Source organism: Elgaria multicarinata, chromosome 2 (genome assembly GCF_023053635.1).
Source record: "Elgaria multicarinata webbii isolate HBS135686 ecotype San Diego chromosome 2, rElgMul1.1.pri, whole genome shotgun sequence".
Taxonomy (NCBI): Eukaryota; Metazoa; Chordata; class Lepidosauria; order Squamata; family Anguidae; genus Elgaria; species Elgaria multicarinata.
The window spans coordinates 21,191,450-21,209,165 of NC_086172.1; the positions used below are offsets into that span (position 1 = coordinate 21,191,450).

General features: G+C 46.5%; 1 protein-coding gene across 4 annotated transcripts in view; it reads right to left on the reverse strand.

Annotated features, from left to right (window-relative positions):
• FN1 (fibronectin 1) overlaps nt 1–16,987 on the reverse strand; it is a 93,762-nt gene extending 76,775 nt beyond the window's left edge. For 2 of the 4 annotated variants that reach the window (XM_063116097.1, XM_063116096.1), the window contains exons 1-8: nt 16,713–16,986; nt 14,168–14,296; nt 11,604–11,741; nt 9,961–10,092; nt 8,354–8,491; nt 3,367–3,525; nt 2,312–2,503; nt 132–311 (exon numbers count right to left, since the gene is read on the reverse strand). In XM_063116097.1, coding sequence (XP_062972167.1) covers nt 132–311; nt 2,312–2,503; nt 3,367–3,525; nt 8,354–8,491; nt 9,961–10,092; nt 11,604–11,741; nt 14,168–14,296; nt 16,713–16,860 — 1,216 coding nt within the window. In that variant the 5' untranslated portion in view covers nt 16,861–16,986. Of the gene's footprint in view, nt 1–131; nt 312–2,311; nt 2,504–3,366; nt 3,526–8,353; nt 8,492–9,960; nt 10,093–11,603; nt 11,742–14,167; nt 14,297–16,712 lie in introns of all 4 variants that reach the window. The other 2 variants (XM_063116099.1, XM_063116098.1) reach the window with 2 other exon arrangements.
• Between the last annotated feature and the right edge of the window lie 729 nt (nt 16,988–17,716).

Sequence of the window (17,716 nt, forward strand, 5' to 3'; positions counted from 1 at the left end):
CCCTGTCCTCCTTTCCATAGGGTCACCCTAAGTAATAGTTCTGTGCCTCCATTGTCAGTAGTTTTTCCTAGCCTGCTTAAACCTTGCATCGTATTTCTCCCCCAAATAGGCATTAATTTTGAAAAGTTTACCATTTTGGTCTGTACAGAAGGAGTATCTCCGTTCCTGATCAAAGTTTGAGGTTGTGCTGCACCACAGCGTCCCATCGGTTCGGCCTTCAGAGGTACATGAGTAGAAAGTCCTGCCGTTGTAAGTGAATGGGAAGGCACAGGCTTCCCCATTGGCATTGCCACCATAGGTCTGGGTCACCGCTGCAAAACCAGAAAACAGAACGTTGTACCAAGATCCTGTCATCTCCTCACAAGTACAAGACAACATTTTCCTTATCACTACAGCTTTGAGCTACAGTAACCTCCTCCAGAGCAGAATTTAACGTGTGTGTGTGTGTGTGTATATATATATATAATTTATATAGCCCAGAATATTATATGCTGCCAGAGTGCTGGCTGTAGTACCTGGGCTGGCCTTGGAGGGATGAGAGAAGACTCAAGACCAGTCCCACCAAGACCTAGGCCATAGCTAGATGGAGCTTTATCTCGGGGCGAACCCCGGGATAGTCCCTGTGTGTCCACATGATGCACAGGGGATCGTGGAATCAGGGAGGGATGATCCCTGCCTTGCCCCAGGATATAGTCCTCCACTTTGGACCTGTTTTTTCCATGGTCTCGGGCTCCGCGGAATGCGTGGCCCGTTACCGCGGGTTGACCCGGCTCCGTGCGAGGGAGCCATGCATGGGGCGCAGCGCTCCTCAGGAGCGCTGCGCCCATCGGGGGTAGGGTGGGGGGAGCGGGGAAATTAATTTAATTTTAAAAGCCACTTAACTTTTGCGCTCAAGCGTTCATGCTCTCCCGTCGCTTTAAGAAAATTTTAAAAATGGTGGTCGTGACGCCTTTCCTCCTGAGGTCGTTGCGTGTAAACGGAGGAGGGTTCTCGCATTAAACACAACACGAGATCTTCCCTCCTCCGTCGTGTGATAAAAGGTAGGTCTAACTAAGGCCCTAATCTACACCAAGCAGGATATTCCACTATGAAAGTGGTATATAAAAGGCAGGAGCCACACTGCTGCTTTATAGCGGCACTGACAACTGTTGGGGCCCATGGACACCTACCATATACCGCTTTCATACCGCTCTATCCTGCTTGGTGTGGTTCCTGCCTTTTATATACCACTTTCATAGTGCAATATCCTGCTTGGTGTAGATGAGGCCCAAGCCACCTTCAACTCCACTGCATTGAGCTCAAGAGCACCAAAGCTCCAGGGAGGCAGGTACTGGCAGCAGCTTCACAGAAGGGTTCCTTGGGGTTCCCTATGCTGGGACAGGGAGCCTTTTCAGCTCCTCTAACATCTGGCCACATCAGAAGTTCTATTCCCACAGCAGTGTCACAAACGGCCTTTTAGATATTCAGTGAGCCTTATGGAGGCCAGATTGCCCATCTAGCTTAGCGTATTTTCCTTGTAGGGATGTCGTAGGAATCCGCAACGCAACCAATTGAGTTTGGATTTTTATGAACTCGACCAAAGGATCCTGTAGCAGACCAGCTTTCCCCCCTTGTCAGGCAGAGTCTGTGGACTTGCAGACCGTTTTCCTACCCTTCAGGAATTTTGAAGATTTCATCACACAAAAAATATGCAAAAATAAATAATCCTGGCCAAAAATGTGCCTCTAAATGGCTTAATACATTTGTAGCTGTGCAAATTATTTATGTTTCTATTGTTCTGGTTTCATCTGTACGCCGCCCTGAGATCCCAGTGATAATAGGGCAGGATACAAATGTTTTAATAAATAAATAAATAATTTCCCCCATAAGCTAAAGCATGAAAATGCACATTTGGGGGGGATTTGTGCATTGGGGAGGGGGGAATTTGCACAATCGTGCATGTGTGCAAATTCGGAAATGGGGGAAAAAATCCAATTCTGTCTATGGGTCCGTGACGGAACAAAAGGCATCTGACAACCTGCAAAACACAGACAGAATTGGACTTTTACACAGCCCGTACATCCCTATCTCCTCGACGCCAGCCGGGTCAGTTCTACTGCACTGTGGCAACGGGGCAAATGAAACGTGATGTGCCCTCCTGAGGTATATTTCCCCGATGGTCTTGAAAAACTATCTGTGAAGATCGACCTCAGTCAACTCTATGCCCGTCAAGTAATATGCTTGTACATACGTATGTACGTATGTTTAGCCCATGATCATATCTTTTCCTATCTGAGGATCTTTTATGTACCAAGGATCAAATGCCTCCTACCTGTTTCCTGGCAACTGACTCCATTGCCCAGACACGTACAAAGCATGTGCTGACTTCCCTGTGTCTTGAGCCACTGCATGCCCAGAGAATACACCATCCCATTGTCGGTAACACAGTGCCCATATGGAGGAGGCTGGGGCTGAGGTTTGTAGATGGCAGTCTGTACATCTGTGATGGTTCCAGATGCCGTTCCTGTAGCAGAAAACATGAGACCAATGACACGCTGCAGCAGTGAACGTGGAAATACTCTGGGCGTGAAGAGCTGTTAATCGTCCGCTCAGTGCGGTTTAATGAATCAATTCAATTTGCAAGATTGGTAATGAGAAAATAACATTCTAAAACTATTCCAAAAGCAAAGTATGCCAAACCATAGGCTACATTATCACGCAGCCAAATTACATTTCACTTAGTGGAATTCTACGGGCAGTTTCAGATGCCGGATTCTCTCCTCCGCCCTCCCTGCCCCATTACAATGACTGCCTACAGCAGGCTGAAAGAGGTTCATTTGGGGGAAGCTCTCGGCGGCCGAGTTCAAGTGGGAGGCGTGGCCAAAATGGGCGGGGCCAAAGTGGAAATGGGCGGGGCAAAAACACCAGCACATTGTAGCTTAAAAGTTCATTTTTCTAAGGGGTTGAAACACTTCTCCTCCAGCTTAACTTACTGGCAGTCAAGAATTTAAGCTACAATATGCTGGTGTTTGGGGGAGGGGGTGTATTTTGGCCCCACCCCCTTTCCCCTCGGCCCCACCCACCACTGGAATGCGCCACCCCCATTGCTTTTCTGAAGCTAAATTCAGCCCTCAGGCTGAAAGAGATTCTCCACCCCTGCCCTAAAAAGCATATTCCAATCAGACAAGAGCAAATACATTTTGGTGAATAGGAGCAGGAATCAGCTCTGGCCCTTCAGACCCAAAGTTAAGCTTCCATAACTCCAAGGGTGGAACTCTATGGCAAGCCAGGGAAGAGGCAGGGCGGAGGCAAAGACAACAAACCACTCAGCTGGAGCATCAAAGTGACGCCTTCCAATTCATGGTCACATCCGGGTGTATTGCCTACCTATGCCTCTGGTTTGCAGAGACGAATGCCTCTCGCATTTCCACTCCCCTCTGCCGTTCCCTGTGCAGAGGCACTGAAGCAGGTTCTCTCTGTTGTCTTTCTTACTCCAGGTGTCTCCAATTCTGTAGGATGTCTTGGTGTCCTGATCATTGCAACGGTCTGTAGAGGAAGCAGGGGGAGACCATAAAACAGGGGGACCAAACACAGGCGCTGGAGATGCGTTCATCTACTCAGACTGGTAGAAATACATCACCTTTCATACAGCCACTGATACAGGCCTTAGGTAGACCTACTTGTTAGCCCGCGACGGAGGAGGGAAGATCTCGCGCTGTGTTTAACGCGAGAGCCCTCCTCTGTTTACATGCGACACGCAACGACCTCAGAAGGAGAGGCGTCGCGCCCGCCATTTTTTTTATTAAAGGGCCAGCGGTGCACGAATGATCTTGCACATAAGGTAAGTGGTTTTTTAAATTTAAATTACTTTCCCCGCTCCCCGCCCCCCAGCCCCAATGGGCGCAGCGCTCCTGAGGAGTGCTGCGCCCCACTCGCGGCTCCTGGCGAGGAATCGTGCGGAGCTGGGTCAACCAGCCAAACATTCCGTGGTCTCAGGCTCAGCCCAGGACTGCGGAAAAAATGGGTCCAAAGGGGAGGGCTAGATCCCGGGGCAAGGGAGGGATCATCCCTCCCTGATCACAGGATCCCCTGTGTGTCATGTGGACGCACAGCGACGATCCCGGGGATCACCCTGGGATAAAGCCCCATCTAGCTATGGCCACAGTCTGGTCGAAATAAGTACCATTGGCCTGTTTAAGTTGTCAGAAATCAAACTGAATTTATTTCCCACCATTTGGGGTATGCCCTGTCTTTACTTGCATGCTTTCACAGCACCTGTGTGATACCATGGGCTATTCTGAGTTTTCAGATAGAGAATAAGACCTGTCAGATGAGTCAATTGTCCGATAGCAGAGATGGGATTTAGACTCCAGGTCTCCCAGCTGCACATGAGCTGCTGCAACACCCAACAGATATATGGGCAACACCACCACTAACAGCAAGCATACACAAATGAGGCTATTAAAATGTCTCCGTTGGCTTCTGGAATACATGCCAATTGATGAATTGATTATTTAGGTCTGGAGGCAGCATAATCGCAACATCTATCAAAAATTCAGAACCAACTAGATCAAGGCTGCAGTCATATGCATACGTTGGGTAGACCCAGCAACAACTGAATAGAAACATCCATCTGAGTTGGCATACGTACAACCACCAATCCAAAGTGCTTTCCCCTACTGTACAAAATGCTGCAGCTAGAAAGTTTACTAGTTGAAAGCTGAAACAACGCTCATGGGCCTCTACTCTCTCCACCTTGCAGGGAGCTCCTAGACCTCATGCACACATTATCACCACACCACCCTGTGCTTCTTCATGCAACCAGCCCCTGAGATCCCCCTACACCGTTCACACAGCCTTCCTGGAAAATGAAATAACATGACTAAAGTTCTTCCTGTCCTGTGCCAGACTGAGAAATAAGCCCACACTGAGACACAAAGTTGCATGGCGTGTCCTCTCCCCTAGAGATGTTGGACTTTGGGCATTTCTCTCATCTCTTCTCATAGGCTCTGGTAGAAGGCGACTTCTGAATCACTCGAAATGGTTACTCAGCTGTTGCACTTTGGCCACAAAAGCTAACATGTGGTAAATACTTGAGAAAGCCATGAGATCAAATTGATGGAATACTGTGGGTTTGCCAGGAAACTGGTCTGCGGCTTCGAACAGTGTGTGTGTGTGTGTGTGTGTGTGTGTGTGTGTGTGTGTGTCTGTGAATGGGCACGGTGAGAAAATACTTTTCAAAACATTCAAAGCTGGGAACCAGCTTACATGGGAATAAAACCTAGTGGCTTCTTCTTCTGACTAGCTAAAAGATGTGCCCATCCATACAAGGGGATCTCCATCCTTACGTGCCAGCAACCACACACTTTGTAAAAATGCTAGAAAAACTTAAATGGAACCACCCTGTTTTCTCAGATGTACGTGATACTGAACTTGGCAGGTCTTTCTCCCTCATAAGAGGGCTAAAGACTGCAGCCTTAATCAGAGGGAATTCTCAACTGTGGAAGAAAGAGTACAGAAGAACTGGATGGGAGGACTCCATGAGGTAGACCTAAAGGAATGCACAGGACCCAGGAAGGTTTCTAAGGGGGTGTGTTAAGTAAGTGTGCCCTCAATCAGCCTGAGGCATTGTGGGTGGTGGATCAACTCTGTAATAATGTAGACAAGATCTAGTACACAAATAAGGTGATGGGCATAGACAATCCACCCATGAGCAAATAAATGCCATCAGCAAGTGACTATCACCCCCAGGGAACAATATGTTTAAGTTAGTACTTCCCAGGGCAGTTGGAATAATTTATGGGGCAACACTATAAAACTTGTGCACTCTTAAAGAGCCACATCATTAATCATTACCCATTCTTTGGCTACATATAGACCTAAGGTTTATCCTGGGATCATCCAGGGTTCGCCCCTGCCTGAGCGCTGGATCCCCTGTGTGCCACCTAGATGAACAGGTTTAACCCCTGGACGATCCAGGGATAAAACTTAGGTCTAGCTATGGCCTTTATCTACCATTGGTTGTATTACATCCACAATTTTCATTTTAGATTCGCAGGATACAGTTCATTAACATTTAGGAAATTATGGGAATATCCGTCAGTTGACTTCTGAACCATGTGATGAAACACATGATCAGTATCAAATCTTCTCATCCTGCCCTTCCCCGAGCACTTGAAAACATTGTGAGTATATATCTCTCCCATTTGACGCTAATCTCTATTTTTCCACTACACGTTTCAGGTCAGAGTGAAATTATAAACAAAATGTTGCCTTTTTGGCTTTAAAGTTTAATTTCAAACCTACTTTGAGGGTTTAGGCTATATAAACCTATTGAGTATGTTACAAAAATAGCCAGCAACTTGGTATCTCAAGGCAGAAATATCAATTAAAAGCTAAAGAACTTGATTTCTACTGCTTTCTAAAGGTTTAAAATCTACTTAAAGGGTTAAAAGGCCAGATGTTTCTCAAGTCAGATAAAACAATTTTCAGCGATCTCACTTTTACGGTTAGGAAGCTTTTCCTGTAAGGTTTTGTTGGTTCAAATTCCAGAATAAAAATGCTTTATATCTACATACATGGTTCTGTTATCTATATCTGTGGTTCACTCCAACACACAAGAAGACTAGAAAGCAACAGTGAACATCTCAAATCAACATGGATGGAAAGTTTCATAGAATTGTAGAGTTGGAAGGGGGCTATAAGGCCATCAAGTCCAACCCCCTGCTCAATGCAGGAATCCACCCTAAAGCATACCTGACAGATGGTTTCCCATCCCCTCCACGTGCCCCTCTGCAGTCACCTGTGACCACTCCCCCAAAAGCCTCTCTGGACGGTCAAGGGGACCACCTGAGGGATGGAGCACAGGGCAACTCACCCAAAATTGGGTTTGGATCCTAGGATAATTAAACTTTAAGAAGGGAAGTATCCCCTCCCCTCCTCCCCACTGTAGCTCCCTGTGCTCTGTCCAAATTGTCTAGGGGGAGCTCCATGCCACCTGGAGAGTATTGGGGGGGGGGAGGGATTTGGTTCACAGGTAACCAACCCAGTGTCTTGAGAGTAAATTCCAATAAAGTCAAATCAATCAACTCTTTTACCACTATTGTTATGCAAGTGCTTTGTTTCTGTTTCTACGTAAAACCAATTTACGTAGCACTACCACTATGTAGCAGTTTACCTGGTGCCCTCCAAATATGTTGGACAACAACTCCCATCATATGGCCAGGGATGATAGAATTTGTAGTCAAACAAATTTGAAGGGCACCAGGTTGGGGAAGGTTGCACTGAATCATCTGCAGATGGTCCTGAGTGACCCCGGGAGCCAGCATTCAGCTGCTTCTGAAGTTCACAGATATATCTCCATCTTCTCAAAGAGAAAACGGCTAGTTACAGCCCGATCAAATGTGACCTTTTTCATATTCCTAGAATAGTTGCTAGAGAATATGGGACACCTGCTCCCAGCATGTAGCGCATGAAGCAGGACAAACCTAGGCCTTTGCTAGACCTACCCGAAAGTCCGGTCGGGAGCAGGGGGAAGCCCACGCTGCAACTAACGCGGGCTGTCGCTCCAGTCTACACGTCAGATGCGACGGACTAAAGAAAAGCCCCGTCACATCCGCCATTTTTTTCCTCCATTTTTAAAGGGCTGGGTGCGCAGGAGCGCACGATCGACAAAGGTGAGTGTTTTTTTTAAAAAAAGGTTTCCCCGCTCTCCCTGCCCCTGATCTCCCCCTTCCAGACATGATTTCTCCCCATGCCCTGTGCGCGGCTTCTCCCAGCTATACGCGAGTAAGCTGCGTAGCTGGGAAAAGCCGCAGAACTGACTAGACCTTCCCCAGTCCCAGGCTGAGCCCAGGACTGCGAAAATACCAGGCTACAAGTGGAGCCCATTACCCCGGGGCAAGTGAGGGTTGACCCCTGCCTAAACCCGGGATCCCCTGTGCATCATCTGGACGCACAGGGGCGATCCTGGGTATCAGCCCAGGCTAAACCCCTCGTCTAGCAAAGCCCCAAGAGACATGACCAAGGAAATAATTACAGCAAGAATGTGTCATAGAACAGCAACAACAACCAAACAATGATCACAAGAATAGGATACCTCAGAAGCATGCTGCAGTCCTATGCACATTAATTTCGGAGTAGGAACCACAGGACACACTCCCAAATAAACATGAACAGTTGGTATAGCACAATCTTTGACTGTTGGTATAGCATTTAGAAGCCCTTCCCAGCATGTTCAATATGGCTTACTCCCAAGTAAGTGTGTGCATAGAATTGCAGCCTTTGTGTGCCATGCTTCATCCTGGGGACAAGAACAGTGACAGAATGCATAATCCATGCATGTGCCAAGCTATTGCTCTGCCGTGATACTCACTTCTGGAGGTGCAGGTAATGCGTCCGCTGCCTTCTCCTAAGCAAGTGCAATCCACCATCATCCAGCCTTGATAGGGCTTCTCCCAGATCTCTCCAACCACATAGGAAGTCCCAGCAGTATTATCATAGCACCTCTCAGCTATAGCAAATTGATTTTGAAAGACAAGATAATCTTACTTTATTGACAGAATTGCATTACGGAAAGATGAAATGAGATTTTTTAATGGTGGGAAGGAAGGGAGGGAAGGAATCGCTTCCATAATTTCCTTTGCAAATGCACTAATAAATGAGATGGGTGAAAAAAAATCATGCGGAAGTCTGCTAGGCACATGTAGTCAGTTTTAAAATCAGTGAGTTTTGTTACTTGTTGATTTTATGGTCTTACTTCCTATTCTCTATCTGAATCGATTTTTTATGCGTACTTTTTGTAAGCCACCCAGAGAATGTTACATTATGGGGTGGCAAACCAATGTTGAAAATAAAAATAATAAAACACCAACGATCAGATCTAGTTCTTACTGAGGTAGTGAACTTGTTTCTGGAACGTACCACTTCAGACAACAAGTGTGGCAATCACATGACTGAATACTTCATACAAAAAGTTCTTGCCCTGAACAAGAAAACGAAATGGCAGGAAGAAGGCTTAGGGCCTTGCTAGACCTACCTGGTAATCCGGTGGGAAGTCGTGGGCCATCGCCCCTAGCTAGACGTAACATGCAACGGGGTAAGGGAAAGTCACGTTGGCCATTTTAAAAAAAATTAAAGGGGCCATGTGCGCAGGAGCACACCAACGAAAAAGTAAGGCTTTTAAAAAAATATTAAAGGAAAAAAAATATATTAAAGGGTTCCCCGCTCCCCCTTCCCCCAATTCCCCCCCACAATGTCTGATGCCCCCACTCCCCCCACTCGCTCGCCCCCCCGGCCCCCATCTCTCCCCCCCCGCAATTCCCTCGCCCCCAGCCCAATGGGCCCAGCTTCTCCCAGCTACTCGCGAGTAAGCTGTGTAGCTGGGAAAACCCACAAAACCTGCTAGACTTTCCGCAGCCCAGGGCTCAGCCAAAACCGGGCCAAAAGTGGATCCGGTTATCCCGGGTCAAGGGAGGGTTTAGCCCGGCCTGACCCTGGGATCCCCTGTGCGTCGTCTGTACGCACAGGGGTGAGCCCAGGTTTCAGCCCGGGCTAAACCCTCGTCTAGCAACAGCCTTAGTTAGAACTCTTGGTCATGCTAGTTTTTTGTTTGTTTTTAATGTGGATGGATTTGTTTCTTGTATGAAGGAGCATTCAGTCAAGTAAAACCGCACCTGTAGTTTTAAGGGGTACATTTCAGACACAGTTTGAGAACTAGACCTAACTGTTATGCCAGCTACTCTTTCCATATAGTTAAGCACATTAGAATCTACTCAAACTAGCAGTCTTCCCCCAAAAAGCAATACTACATATTTGTCTCTGTGTGTGTGTGTGTGTATGAGACTCCAGCGAACCACGTCACAAAGGATCAAAAGCCCAATGTTTACTCCAAGCCATTATCATAAAGAGCTCCATCAATTGAAAATGAACCGCCCAGCATTTCTGATCTCTCAGATACATGAAAGCCAAACCAATACATACCAACTGGCTTGCAAGTCCATTCGCCCTTTCCATTGCCAAGACACACACATTCTAACATGTAGCCACCCGTCTCATGAGGCCTGCGCCAGGTATCGCCAATCTTGTAGGACTGACCTCCTTCATGACAGCGGTCTGTGGAAAATGAACATAGGACACTGCTTTATACCCAGCTACACTATTGGCCCATCTAGCCTAGAATTGTCTATTCTGACTGGCATCAACAGGATTTAAGAAGGTTTTCTCCTGTCTCGCTGCCTGAGATCCTTCTAACAGCAAGCGATTGAATCTGAAGCATCTACATGAGAAGCACATGCTCTGCCTCTGAACTATGGCTGTTCTCCATGTAAAAGAGCATCAGATCAACAACCTCATAGACTCTTTTATCCAATTCAGGTGCCTTCAAGAACAGATACATCTTCACAATGTAAGTGGCTATCTAAAGCAGCCAATCCCTAAAGGACCCTACAAGAAGGTCCCTTCCCAGAGAGAATCTGAGCAGTTTTCACCATGGGCATTGAGAATAAGCATCACTTAATACAACATAACGTCTCATGGCCAAAATGTGGTTTTTTCCTGTAACTGCAGGAGTGCCCTTTGCTTACAACCTATGTCGGCATCAATTAATCTGGCACGCCTTTCATTTGTGGTAGAGTTCACCACAATTATTGCCAGTAAAACTTCTCTGCCTTTGTAGTTACTTTAAGTTTAGGGTTCAAATTCCACTGCATGGAAATGAAACTCAAGAGAAAAAATGCTTATGCACCTTCAGTGGAAAGAAGTCATTACCTCCTGCAGCAGGTGAATCCCTGAAAACAGAGGCTCTTCCACAAATTTAGTCTTCACTTTGAGTTGTTGAGATACACCTTTATGTATAAAATCTAAGTTATTAGAAAGTCCAGTTGCTTCTGTTCATATGGCTTGGGGCCAGGCTATCTGAAAGAACGCCTCCTCCCATATGTACCTGCCTGGATCTTAAGATCATCCACAGGGGTCCTTCTCCGTGAGCCCCTGCCAAAGGAAGTGAGGCAGGTGGCTACCAGGAGGAGGGCCTTCTCTGCTGTAGCACCCCGGCTGTGGAACGAGCTCCCTAAGGAGGTTCACCTGGCACCTACACTATATTCTTTTAGATGCCAGGTGAAGACCTTTTTATTCTCCCAGTATTTTAACAGTCTATAAATTAATTTGTTTTAAATTTGTATTTTAAATTTGTATTTTTGCATTGCTGCTGCTTTTATCTCGGTTGTGCTTTTATGTTGTATTTTACATTATGGCTTTATACTGTTGTTTTATACTTTGAACGGTCTTAATTTTGTGAACCGCTCAGAGAGCTTTGGCTATTGGGCGGTATAGAAATGCAATAAATAAATATAATTATAAATAACACTGTATGTTCAGATATTCTTGTGAAGAGTAAAACAAACGTTATCTACAGAGGCTATATTGTTGCTTCTCTTTAGGGCTCACATGTTCCTGGCTGAACTGTGAACTTTGCCCTTGACAAAATTCCTTATATCCTGTTGCCACCATTCTGTGACAGAAAACCATTGACTTGTGTAATAGGTAAATGGTGAAGCACAAGCATCAACTGTAGCCATTGAGCACCTCCTCTAAGCATCTCTGTAAAGCACTTCTCCAGTACATACTTGCAATAGTGCAGCTAATTCTACCACGGCCAGCTCCAATGCAAGTGCAGTCCCATATCATGGAGTCCTTCGGTCGCTCATACGTTTCCCCTACTCGGTAGTTAGCTCCAGTGTACTTGTCAAAGCAGGTTTCTTCCGCTGAGTGAGGAAGAAAGAGGGTGTCACCATAGTAGAATATGCCGTTTGTAGATTTTTCAATATCCCCATAAGTCATATTGTGATGCACTAACGGTGCCTATGGCAGTGATTGGCTAAACTAGAAGGAAAAGTGGGCAGAAGGATTTCTGGCCCAACACTGGTGTAGCTGCTCAGCTCCTAGAGCACGGACGATAGGAAGAGTAGAAGTATGGCAAAGGAAAGCAGAAGTGGGGAGGCTGAGAAGACAGCAGGCCAACGGAAGCAGGGAGCAGGGAGCAGGGCAAGGAAAACAGTCTGGAATTGTATAAAGGAGTGAAAAGAAGAGTGGAGAGTCTTGAGGAGGGAGGAAAACAGGAAAAATGGCAGACAGTAGAGCTGCATATGACCAAGCAATACAGAACTAAGGGTGAGGAAAGCTGAAGGTCACATATTTATTTGAATCAAATAGTAAGCCCCAGACCTCTCTTAGCATTAAACCAGATCATATTATGATCAGCTTCGAAATGCATTGAGACCAAGGGCTGCCTGCACCTGTACAAACCTGCCTGAGCGTTAGGTTCGGCATCTGAGGCCCTACTCTCTGGCCCAACAGTAACAGCCGTAAGATTGGCAAGGACCAGGGACAGGGCCTTTTCTGTGGTGGCCCAACATGTCTGAAACATTCTCCCCAGGAGGTGTATATGTTCTTTAGGAACATATACACCTGCTGCCCTTTAGGAAGATTTTAAAATACTTCTTTATTCCAGACTGAATTTAGTTAATTTTAGTATTCTGTGCTAGCTTTCTAAGTATGGGGCTATATGAAGAGGGTTTGAGAAAACTTGGAAGAGAAAGGAATAGGGAGGAAGGTAGAAGAAATTCATGGTTTGTATTGTACAATTTTTTAAAAAAAACCAACAAAAACCAATTAACCATTTTTCTTTAAAAAAATGAGGCTTTATTAGCAGTTCCTATCTGATTTTAATTATATACACACAGAATATTGTTTTATGGTTTATTTTGTATTTTAAAGTATGTTGTAATCTGCTTTATGAAGTTTTAATACTAAAAAGCAGGGTAGATGTCTACTTATTATTATTATTAATAATAATAATAAATCTAGTCATACTTTAAAAGTAACTTTTGCTAGGTATCTTGCAACAGCAGGAATTCATCCTTCGCATGCATTATTTGTACTGCCCTGTTTCTCTTAAAAATTGCAAAAGAGTTGATATATAACTTCCTTGTGCAACTTTTCTTTTCTATTTCCCAATCAAATGTATAGTTAGGAAGATCTCATGAATGATATCCAACCTATGCTGCAACCACTTACCTAAGAGTAAGTGGCTTACTTCAGAGTAGATCTGAATAGGATTACACTATAAGCCTGCAACCCTATACACACTTTGCCTGGCAGTAGGTCCCATTGAACTCAGTGGGGCTTACTTCTGAGTACACAAATATGGGATTGCACTGTTATAATCTGCTTTATGGCTGGAACCCAGTGTTGCTCATCATCCCTCTATGGCTCTAGGAGACATCCTCCTTCTTGACTGGTTTATTAACGTTATCTCCCCCGCCCCGCTCCACTCTTTTCTCCAAAATAAGCATGCCTGAGATGGTTTGCTTTTACTTTTTTGCCGTATATTCCATATTCTTTTAACACTGCACCACTTTCCCTAAAGTTCCTTCTAGCTTGTTTCTGTCCTTTTGGGGTCCTTCCATACATGGCCAAGGCTGGCTGGGAAAGTCCAACTCATGGGGGGGGCACCAGGTTATGGAAAGCTGAAATATTCGGCCCTGGTTAGGCCTCATCTAGAGTATTGTGTCCTGTTCTGGGCTCCACAATTCAAGAAGGACACAGACAAGCTGGAGCGTGTTCAGAGGAGGGCAACCAGGATGATCAGGGGTCTGGAAACAAAGCCCTATGAAGAGAGACTGAAAGAACTGGGCATGTTTAACCTGGAGAAGAGAAGATTGAGGGGAGACATGATAGCACTCTTCAAATACTTCAAAGGTTGTCACACAGAGGAGGGCCAGGATCTCTTCTCGATCATCCCAGAGTGCAGGACACGGAATCACGGGCTCAAGTTAAAGGAAGCCAGATTCCGGCTGGACATCCGGAAAAACTTCCTAACTGTTAGAGCAGTGCGACGGTGGAATCAGTTACCTAGGGAGGTTGTGGGCTCTCCCACACTAGAGGCCTTCAAGAGGCAGCTGGACAACCATCAGTCGGGGATGCTTTAGGGTGGATTCCTGCATTGAGCAGGGGGTTGGACTCGATGGCCTTGTAGGTCCCTTCCAACTCTGCTATTCTATGATTCTATGAGGGTGTGCTGCTTTTTCTGAGCCCTAGAAACAGGGTAGTACTATGCATCTAAATATCCAACTCACTTTTTTTCTGCCCAGTTGCCTCAGAAGCCAATAAAAAGACATCTTAAACTTACCCTCAGGCTTGCTTTCACAGTTGAAGCCTCTGCTGCCCCCGTAGCAGGTACAGACCAGAGTGTTCCCCAGGTAAATGCGTTCCCACTGCTGGTTGATCTGATAGTGCTGCCCATTGTCATAGCATCCCTCTGAGAAAGAAACAGGAGAGTTGAATTACATTCCTTCCTCTAGACCACAAGCAGCGGTTCTCCAAGCAAGGAAAAGTGGGGGGTGGGGTGGGGGGGAGGAACTGTTAGCTAAGGCATGCATGGAATATACATTAGCGCCACACCCTGCATTCCTTTTGCATCCTGAAATCTCCGTGAGAAAAGGGAGGTTTCAAGGTGCATGAAATTCCGGACTGGGCTTGAATTCAAAACAGTCCTGTCCGTCTCTTTTCCACCATGTTTTAAATGAACAGGGACTGAACCACTGGAGGTTTCAAATTCTAGAGCAACAAGTTAACAGATGGAAAAGATTGTTCAGCTGGGAGGCCTGATCCAAGGTTTAATGCAAGTCAATGGAAAAACTCCAAAGGATCCGAAAGAAAGAAAGACAGGCTGGCGCTCGCTCCTCGGCAGGCCTGTCCTTGCCAAGGAAGTCCTGAGAACGGATTCTCACTTCCAACTTTGGTTTTCCAAGCAAAGTCCTGCCACTTCCCAGTGTGGATGAAAATCAGTGATGTTTTATTAGAAATTAAAAATCAGTTTTAATCCGATTTAAATCAGATTGGTTATTTATCTTAATGTCACTTTTTTTCCCCAAATAACTTGGTATAAAATGAAATATGCATGCGATACAAACATTATAGCCTAACTATAACTTTCTCTTAAAACCTGATTCACGACCTTCTACCAAACACACTACTTTTCCACTCAAATTGAAAACACACACACACACTTGCCTCTGTAGTTATTATTGTGGCAAATTATGAACTTTTAGGACTATGAACAAAACAACATGGCCATAACTCTCCATTTCATGGAGAAATACTGTTTTGGCTGAATAAGTGCCTCCCTGCATGGAGCTGTAGGGCATTTTTCTGTCTAAGCAGGCATAGGATTGCGCCCTTAGTCACAATATGGTTTGTTTGTTATAGCAACCAATTCGTATGCACTGTTGTTCAGGAAATATACGAATTACAAAATGGAAGACGTGATTTAAATCTATGAAGGCCCAGAAGTGGGGCATTCCCAGGACTGGGGCAGCCTGGGAATGGGATTTAACACCCCTTCATTTCTCCAACCGACCCTTGGATCATGGCAGCCTGAAGTGATACAGGCATTTTTCCCTTCCGTTGATTTCAACAGGAGGAGAAATAACAAGATCTACCCAGAAATTAAAAAAAAACACCCATGAAAAAGCCTTTGCCTCCTCCTGCCCTGGCCAGAGCAAGACAGCAGGGCTTGGAACGCAGGCCTCCCCCTCTTCTAGGTAGGATAGCCTTGCCATCCTTAGAGGTAAACAGCATTCAATGAGATTTACACTCTAATAAGATTTCAGCCTTAAGCAGTCTGGCCTTAAGCAGGCCTAACCAGGAGACCGTCTGGAAACCCTATCTATTCCACCTTGAGCTCCATGGCAGATGTAACTGTAATAGATTAATAAGTACCCCCCCCATCACCCCACCCACGCCAGTGAGCAAATCATCAGTTAAATCAGCTCGCCCTATAACTTCCCCAGCGTTTCACACTTTAACGGAGTTGGGTGCTAGAAAAGGTTTCCGTCACTATCCATCTCTTCCACTCCAGCCTAAAGTTTTTCCTCCCACTTTAGAAGGTATTAACTAGAAGTTCTCTAGCAAATGTTCTCCACACAACTCCTTTGGGCAGAAGACAATCTCCCAGGGGATTCCTCGCCTTTAATTTTCCTCTTCCAAGTAAACCAGGACAAGTATTTAGAACTCTCCATATGTTAAGCAGCAAGAAAACAAAGCCATAGAAAAATATGGGGCAGGGGGAGTAGTTGGGCTACTTCTAAATCAATTCACACCTCAACCCAAGCAGCAACAGGGCTGCCAGATGTTCCTTCTTTTAAGGGACCATCCATTATTCCTGAAAATCCCAGCCACAAGCAATATCATAAGAGCTGATCAGAGCTCAATACAATATAAATGCATGTACCTTGCTTACAACACCAGAATTGAGAATTTCTTTAATCACCAAACACCCCCCCCCCCCATTAAAACTTCTTTGGCGGAGTCGGAAGAACAAGTTAAAGAAGACACACTTAGGCACGTTTAAGATATTCTTCTACACCGCTTAAACGTTTTAGGCAGAAATGTATTTAAACAGCGAGATACCGTCTTGAGGGGTGGGGTGGGGTCCCAACACGTTAGAATTCGCTCAAGTGGTTTGAGGATGTTTTTGCCCCGTTTTTTCTCATCTTTTGGACTTTCGATGCGGCCGTTGCGCGTGTTGTCTCCCTTGCAAAAGTTTGACTTCGTCGCGCGTCCATGTTCGGAGCTCCCCCCCACACCTCCATCCCTCCAGCGCCCCCCTCCTCCCCACTCCCACTCCCCTCTCCGGGCAAGCCCTTGTGGAGCCCGGCCCCACTCACGCTTACTCTGGCCGGCGGGCAAGGGGGGTTGAACCATCTGCTGGGCTTGTCTCCTGGTCTTTTCCGTCCGGCGTGGCGTGCCCCAGACCCCTGCCTCCAAGCAAAGGGTCAGCAGCAAGAGGAACAGCCGCCTCGACGGGCTGCTGCTGGGCATCTTTGGAAAGCTGCAGGGGGGAGGGAGGAAGACACGGGGCTTGCAGAAAGCGGCGCTGCGCTCTGCCAGCTCGTCGGGCTGCTCGCGCAAGGTCCGCTTGCCGCGCTTCTGCCTCGGCTGCTGCTCGGCGTGCGCAAACCTCACCGCCTGCGAGAAGGGCCGAGCGCCGGAGCCGAGGGGGCTTATATGGAGGCGCTGGCGCCACGGGACCCCCGCGCCGGCGGCCCAGGCGAAAGCGGAGGAATCGCAGGCGAGGGGAGGGGCTGCCCGGGGACACCCCTTTGGGCAGGGCCAGCGGCTCTCCTATTGGCCCGGGCGGGCCGCTGACGTCACGGGGAGTTGCATTCCACCGCGAACAAAAGATGCTGTTTGCGCGGGACGCGCTCCCCGCACTAGACCCAGCTGCGGGGCTGGCTGGCTGTCGCCTGGAAGAAGCAAAGCATCACAGAACCGCAGAGTTGGAAGGGGCCTACAAGGCCATCGAGTCCAACCCCCTGCTCAATGCAGGAACCCACCCTACAACATCCCTGACTGATGGTTGTTGTGATACCACTAGACCTTCCAGTGCGGTGCAGGGAATGGGGTCCCTTCAGGGACGGCAAGAAAGCTGCGAAGAAAGCTCAAGCTCAACACTTCCTAAAGACTTCATTTATTTATTTGCAACATTTATATACCGCTCCCCATTGAAAATTTTGGGAGCGGTGTACAAGAGAAAATAAAAAAAAGAATAAAAAAACACTTTAAAATAGGTTTTAAAAGAAGCGAAATGTACCGTGAAGCGTGGCTGGTGGTTAAGGAAAGGCTTCCTGGAATAATGATGTTTTCAGGAGGCGCTGAAAGGGATACAAAGTTGGCG